General features: G+C 36.8%; 1 protein-coding gene across 1 annotated transcript in view; it reads right to left on the minus strand.

The window, feature by feature from the left end:
• COL25A1 (collagen type XXV alpha 1 chain) overlaps nucleotides 1–7,677 on the minus strand; it is a 162,895-nt gene that overhangs the window by 16,928 nt on the left and 138,290 nt on the right. The window contains 4 exon segments of the mRNA XM_012809279.1: nucleotides 2,301–2,327; nucleotides 4,652–4,702; nucleotides 5,325–5,387; nucleotides 6,392–6,472. Of these exon segments, the coding sequence (XP_012664733.1) occupies nucleotides 2,301–2,327; nucleotides 4,652–4,702; nucleotides 5,325–5,387; nucleotides 6,392–6,472 (222 nt within the window).

Genomic DNA, 7,677 nt, shown 5'->3' on the forward strand with positions numbered 1-7,677 from the left:
ATGCTAAATACATGAACTTCCAAAGGGGTCACAAAATAATGAGCACATTGGGATGACATAGTAAATTTTCAGGATTCTGAAGATAATTTGTTCATAGTGTAGCCACCATAGCAAATCTATATATGCTGTTCTCTGTAAGGTATGATTACTGGAACACCACAGAATCAGAGTCAATATAATACTAATGTCAAGGGCTTGACAGTGAACTTCAGTTTGTTGGTCTAAATTTGAGATCCATGGCTTTGCATGGATCTGTGTGTGCATGGTCTGCAAGTGGTCTTGAGAAAATGGACAGCAGGAAAGCCGTGATGGCTATGAAATGCTTTGGTGGAGAATGATGCATTTTTAGGGGTGGGCATTAATTGAGGTCAGTTTAAAAACAGTTTAATCCAGTAACCAAAAGACCAAATTCTAAGAATGGTCCTAAATTCTAGTTAATCTGCCATTAACTAGCTGTATAATTTGGGGTAAATAACCTAAACTTCCTGGTTTAGGTCATTATCTACAAAATCATATGTAAAATCAAGTTTGTCATCTAGCATAGATAATCTATGAGGTTCTATTCAACTTTATAATTCTCTGAAATCTATGACTTAAGTAGCAATTGAAGTTATGTGGACAAAATACATCATTGCATTTTAGATAATCAAAAGGATCTTGTGCATCTCCTAACCCTATGGTCATGGTGTTTCTGAAAGACTCATGGAAATAGTATCAGTCTTGGTACCTTTGCTTCTAGTCATTAGTATTAGGCTGGTCTTTGCTGGCATCTTAAAAGCTGAGGAGAAGCTAAGAGTGGGAAACATTGATAGAGTCAAGAGTGAAAAAAAAAGGGGAGGGGGCATGGAGAAGGTAAAAAACCACCAGAATCGGGCGGTGCCTGTGGCTCAAGGAGTAGGGTGCTGGCCCCGTATACCAGGGGTCGCGAGTTTGAGCCTGGCCCTGGCCAAAACTGCAAAAACAAAACAAAACACCACAATCACAAAGCTGATAGACGGGGTTCTCTATTCTGACTCTCTGAACGTAAGTCTTCTGAGACCCCAGCGCTCACCAGCCTTATGAGAGGTAGGATATTCTAAGAAGGATAAAGAAGTGTGAACTCCCATTCTTGGGAGGAGTCTGCCTGACTGGGAAAAGGAAAAACAGATTTCCTGAGTCAGACCAGTACCTGCTGCTACCCACAGAAGTGGCTGGGCCAGAAGGAACCAACCTCCCCACACCTCAGGTGCAGCTGAGCTGCCTCTGGGTTTTCTGACACCCAGTGCCAGTACTGACTTTATGTCTCCCAGGACTGCACCTTTTCAACGCACCAGCTTACTACTGAGGTACTTTCAGGAGTTCTTGCTCCTTTTTTCAAGCAACCTTGAGGATGAACTATAGAATTTTTCTGTGCAGAGCAAAGCATGAACAGAAAAGCTTTTCTACTCAAGTAGCCATAATAACATCTGACTTTTATTGGGTATTTATGAGCAAGTGTGCCAGACCTTTTGCTAAGTGTTTTAAAATCATACCTCATTAAATTATCACAACACTGTGAGGTAAGTAACCCAGCTGAGTAAATGAAAGATCAGAGAGGGACAATAATTTGCCCAAAGTGATACAGCCTGTCAATGGCAAAGCTGAGATTAGAATGTGGTCCTCATCATATAGGCTCCCTGGAAGGAGGACTTTGTTTCCAGGGCCTATTTTAATTGCCCAGGATGCTCTCTCCATCTACACAAAGGCAAAGAAAACATGGAGACCACCGTCATGATGCAAGTTGCGCTAATGCTGTTGTTCTCCTGTTAACCCAAAGAGTATAGAATACATGTAAGTGGTGTGATTTTCTTCCCAGTGTGATACACAGTATACCCCACTCTATTTTAGACCAGCGACTTCTAGGGGGAATAGAAAATTAAGACATTGGATAGTCAAAGTATTTAGATGCTGCACTACTACATGCCAAGTAAGAAGTATTAATTAAAAACATCAAAATTTATCATTAGCAACACTATCAAAAGAAAAAGCATCTGGACTGGTCTGATAATCTCATAATAGTAATACGAGTAATAATTTAAGAAGCTTCCATAGTGACAAGGAAAAAGGCAAAATGAGGAATAATTTTTCTCCAAGTAATATCACTTAAATTTGTTGTGAGTCACTGTATGTTGTGAGATTTAAATATCCAGATGCTTAAAGGCTTAAAGATTATCAACAGTACTTGACAAATAAATAAAACAAGGACAGACATGCTTCTGTCATGCTTCTCCATGATTATCAAGGAAATGGAAATCGAATAATCAAGGGATTTGTTGGATTACCTTGGGTCCAGGAAGTCCGTGGGGTCCCTGAAAATGGAAAACAGAGTTTTTAATTAAGAATTGATTCACTGTTTCCCAGCAGAAGTGAATATTATATCAAGTAACAAAAGAGATGTAAAACAAGAATCTTCTTGTTTGAGCTATAGCTAGAGGCAAGCCAGTGGATGTTATTTATTACCTACCAAAAGTTCCTTCCAGTTCTTGGATTGCTCTGTAAAAGGAAATTCATTTATAGCAATTCTGTCTGCTATCTACCTATGTGAGAGAGGGGGAAATCTTCCAGTGTTATACAGAAGAAGAAAGTGCGGGAAAATGTATTTTGAATTCATGTTATTCCCAGTTCTCAAATTTCCATTAAAAAAGTCTGAGTAGAATATGTGAGATGCTCTGTGAGTTTTAATGGGATAGAGATAAGACTTAAGAGAAAGAAATTTGCCAAAGAGAAGTCTCAGACTTAAAGTACCAAGGAAGAGGAGACCTTTTCCATTAACTCCTCTAGACCCAAGGTGTCGAAGAATCTAAAGGAGACAGAATACTCTGGCTTCTCTTCAGATTACATATATCTTTTGCCTTTTAAAGGAGATAGGAAGTGAGGAGATGACTGCCAATTTTGAGGTTTTGTAGTATAATTTACCCAATTTAAGATTAAGGAAAATATTCTAATACAGGAAGTTTAAGCATTATTATTTAGATTGCATTTAATTTTACAAAAACTAATCCTTCAAGGGTCTAATAAAAATTATTTACCAGTGGAAGGAAGTCACAAGGCACACAAGAATCAGGATAGGAAAAAATACATATTTTGTACAAAATCTAAATATAGAGACTAATTAGCCAATCTAACTTGAGTTATTGTGGATTCTTTTCAACTTTCCAAATGATTGAAATAGACTATTTGTAGAAAAGAGTATTTATTTAAATATCCAGTGGAATCACAGAACAGCAGGAAAAATTTTTATCAGGCAATGCCTAGATATGTGTTACATATGTCTACATTAGAATAATATTTGTCCTTTAGATAAGTTGTGGATAAACATTTTCAGGAAATGGCTGTTACTTTATCAGGTATTCTTATCTCATTTTAATAATGGTTTAAAATTCCTTCTAACTAATTAATTTTATGATATGAACAGGATATAGCATTTTCTCTAATTTAATCTTCTAACTTAAAATAGAGAAGTATAAAAAAAGCCAAAAGTATACCATTTGCTTAATTCTTAATGAACTGTTTAGTTCTAAGAAAATAATTGTTTTCTAAAACAGAAATAGCAGTCAGGAAGAAGTGGAAAGTTATCCTCCCTGTGTGGCTCATATCACTCCAACGAAGCTCTTTCTTAGAGCACAAGAGGAGGAAAGAGTGATCACAATTCCTTGAATTTGCATTATTGAAGTTTTTTAGTTTACTGGGGCACCTTAGAGATGCATGTGACCTTATAGCCTGCTTAACTTACCCCTATTCTGCACCAGTCAAAAGTGTTCTAACGGTAACTCACCTGACATTGGTTCAACCTTTAGAGAATGATACTTGCTTAATGACTGCCTTCCCCACTGGCCTCACGTTCTATGAGGGCCGAGTCACCACCTCCACTGACACATACCTGTAGTAAACCCTGGGCCTGACTCATGGAATCAACCAAAGTGTATAGCAACTGTGGAAATAGGCTTCTTCTTTTTTTTTTTTTTTAAGAGATAAGATCTTGCCATGTTGCCCAGGTTGGAGTGCAGTAGCTATTTAACAGGTGCGATCACAGCACACCCCAGCCTTGAACTCCCCTGGCTCCAGCGATCCTCTCGCCTCAGCCTCCTGAGCATTTGGGACTAAAGGTGCGTGCCATTGTGCCTGGCTAAAGTCCAACTTTCATCATGCTATTTTATAAATATATTTTTGAAAAATGAACACATAATAGCTATACATACTTAATAGGGAACAATGTGATATTTCAATACATGCACACATTGAACATTTTATTCAAGCATCTCAAAACTCGAAGCTTATTAGAAACATTCTTTAATGGTTATAATTATTAATCTTATTTTGCTACTCATAGACTAGGGTATGACTGGTTAAAATGACTGGCCAATGTTCACGCCATAAGTTTGCAGTACAGCTTGCCAGATCTGTCTTTGCTTAACTCTCCTAACATAAAACTGCTCTATCTCTTCCCAACCCATGTCTGGGTGAGAGAAAGACAACACTGTAAAGTCCTGTAGCTCAAAGCGCCTCAGACTTTCTGTCCATTCCTCAGAGAGGAGCACAAACCCAAGCTGGCTGTTCAGGGGATGTGTTCACGTTTTTTCTAGCAGCACACTCATAAATAAACAATTGCATTTTGCAGCGAAAGGAAACTTACCATGGGGCCGGGTGGGCCGTGGGGACCCGGTGGGCCTGGTGGGCCTATGATCTGTATGTTCAAAAATAAACAGGTTTGGTTACTTCATTTAGCTAGGCAGTTCAGCTTGAATCTTGTGCAGGGGTTCTGCTAAGGCCATTGATAGTTATCGAGAAAGAATAAGTGATGTGCCTGATTCTCTAGAATTTGAAATTCCTTCATGAGAATAAAAATTTCAACAAAACAAAAACAGTTGTTCTAAAAAAGCCAGAACAAATCAGGAGCACATTAAAAAAAAAAAAAAAAAAAGGAAGTAACTGATCACCAAGAAATTCTCTAACACCATGACCGCTATTAAACTTTCAAATACTTCACTAACCATAAACAGGGCTCCAGAGAAAATAAAAAGTATGTTCTATATTCACAAAGCTCTACCCACAAGGGTTGTGGGAAAACTATTGATTTTCTCACGATTACACCGTCCTCTGAAAAACTGCTTCTTCCTCAGACCTCTGAGACACTTTCTCTCTCTCTGTTCAAGGCCAATAGATACTGTTTCTACAGTTTGGCAAACAAAATGGTTCCAGGTCTTTCTACTATTGCTCAGCCTTCTAGCAAAGGTGGGACTGGGTAAAGGATAGGTCGGAGTTCCAGAAGTTTCAGGAACCACGGAGTTCAGCTGCCAGGGACTTACAGAAGGACCCTGAGGACCCGGCATTCCAGAGTCTCCCTTTTCTCCCTTCATTCCATTGGCTCCCTGCAAATAACCAGTAAGGAGAGTTAAGCAGGAAAAGTTATTTTCAAAGTATAAGACTCAATTTTCTCCCCCAAACCATCATCCTCTTGAAATGTTATATTATTATGAATGTGACATATAAAAGAAAGACTTATCTCTTTGCATTCTAAAACAGTAAGCTTACCAAAGTCTCTAGGATTGTGTGTGAGGTGTAAAATAAAATATAAATTAAATATAGGTTAAAAAAATACAGTGTTAAATATATTGGGTTATAAATGTTATATCTTTTATAGAGGTGCTCGTTTTAAACAGCAAAGGCAAGTCTTTTAACTTAGTTTTCACTGACATTTATATACTCTCTTGCTTAAAAAGAGGACTAAATCAATGAAGTTTACTACATTTTAAAAAATTTTTTATAATTTCTACATTTTCCTCTCCAAATTCTCAGTAAAAAATTATTAGGGACAAGGGTACAAGTGAATCTTTCTAAGAGTAGAATATGAATGTCTTAACACAATAACTAAGAAAATGACATGAAGGCTATGTTAACCAGTTTGATGAAAATATTTCAAATTGTATATGAAAATACCACACTGTACCCTAGAATTGCATTAATGTACATAGTTATCATTTAATAAAAAAAATAATGGGGGAAAACAAAAAAAAAACAACCCAAAAGAATAAAACCAAAAAAAAGGCAACCCTCCGAACAAACTAATTTTTAAATAATCTGTATTTTTGGTTTTATTTTTTTATGGTTTATTTTGTAATAATCAGTTACCAACGTCTTACACATACTAAATTAAAGTGACCAACTATATTAATTTTACTATTTCCTAGTGAAAATAAATTAAGAATATATGAAAGTTTACTTTATAATTCAATTTGGTTACATGCTTTAAAATTTCAGGCTCCTAGCTGGAGGTAATTAATAATACCCTCAAATATTTCAAAATTAAAAAACCAATGATCCATCAGATGGGTTTATCTGTCTTATTGAGAACATATAAAAAGTATAAACATACCGGTAATCCGGGAAGTCCAATTCCTCCTTTTTCGCCTGGCATTCCTGGGTCCCCCATGTCTCCCTTTGAGCCTTTGAGTCCCTACAAAGGACAGGAGTTGCACGTTAAGAAGCATAGTGACCCCTGATAGGTTACACCCTAGGAGAAATAGAATTGTAGATCAATTTTGTCAATAGGTGGGTCATATGCTGAGACAATTCTTTTTTTAGGTGGTTACTTTGATAGCAACCGTCTATATGCACTCAATACTATTTCCCCTTGTAATGGAAGGGATCAAGTTCTATTAAGCCATTTAAATGTGAAAAACACAAACTCAGAGTTTGAAATCATTTCTCCTGATTTCATATATTTTCCTGGCAACTATTTTTTATCTCATCAGTCCTGAAAATAATTTAATAGATTTAATTCTCAACAGTATGTTACACATTTTACATGAGGACTTAGTCTATAATAACAAAGGTCCGAATGAATTTCTCCCTTCTCCAACCACTATACTCCCCTACCCCACTTAAGGGCAGGCGGAAGTTCCAGTCACCATTAGTTTCAGTGGTCCAGTCTCCAGCCAGGTAAGTCATTTCCTGCCTGCCAGTGCTAAATCAATGCTTACAAGTACTTGAAGTTTTTCAGTGCTTTTATTCTGTTCTTATGACATCTCTATGAGGTGAGGCTGATTGCTATTTGTATTCCTTCATAGTGAGTAAATAGATAGATGTGTATTTTGAATGTTAACAAATCTGAATTTGATAATGCTAACACCTAAATTAATTTATATTGTTAAGCATTTCCATCCTAAGGACTTTACTGCAATATGACCAGTCACCCATTCTTCAGCAGACATGGTCATAGCTATTATGATAACAGGCTCTTAAGGCTTTACGAACCATCTTTTCTATATTAAAAATTACTTAGGAAAATAATATTGCCTTTTCCTGTTAATTATACTTATTTTATAGCACCTACTTTAGAATCACTCACTGGGAGGGTGAATAGGTAGGTGCTGAATGAATGGATGGATCTCACCGGCTAATCAGGCCATGGTTCATTTTAGGAATCTAGTGATGAAGAGCAGCAGCAGGGTCAACCTACTGGACTCAGTGGCAGAAGAAGACGAGGTAAAGCCAATAGAAAAAAATCAGCTACTGTATATGCAGCAGCCATGTAGTATGTCATTATGCATGTCAAATTAATCCTAAATACCAACAGTGAGAGGCATAATACAGCCAGATTTTAAAATTCTAAATGATCTCTGACATAGCAAATCATCTAAGTTATCTTTTTTTTTTTTT

Source organism: Otolemur garnettii, unplaced genomic scaffold (genome assembly GCF_000181295.1).
Source record: "Otolemur garnettii isolate 467f Iridium unplaced genomic scaffold, OtoGar3 scaffold00103, whole genome shotgun sequence".
Lineage (NCBI taxonomy): Eukaryota > Metazoa > Chordata > Mammalia > Primates > Galagidae > Otolemur > Otolemur garnettii.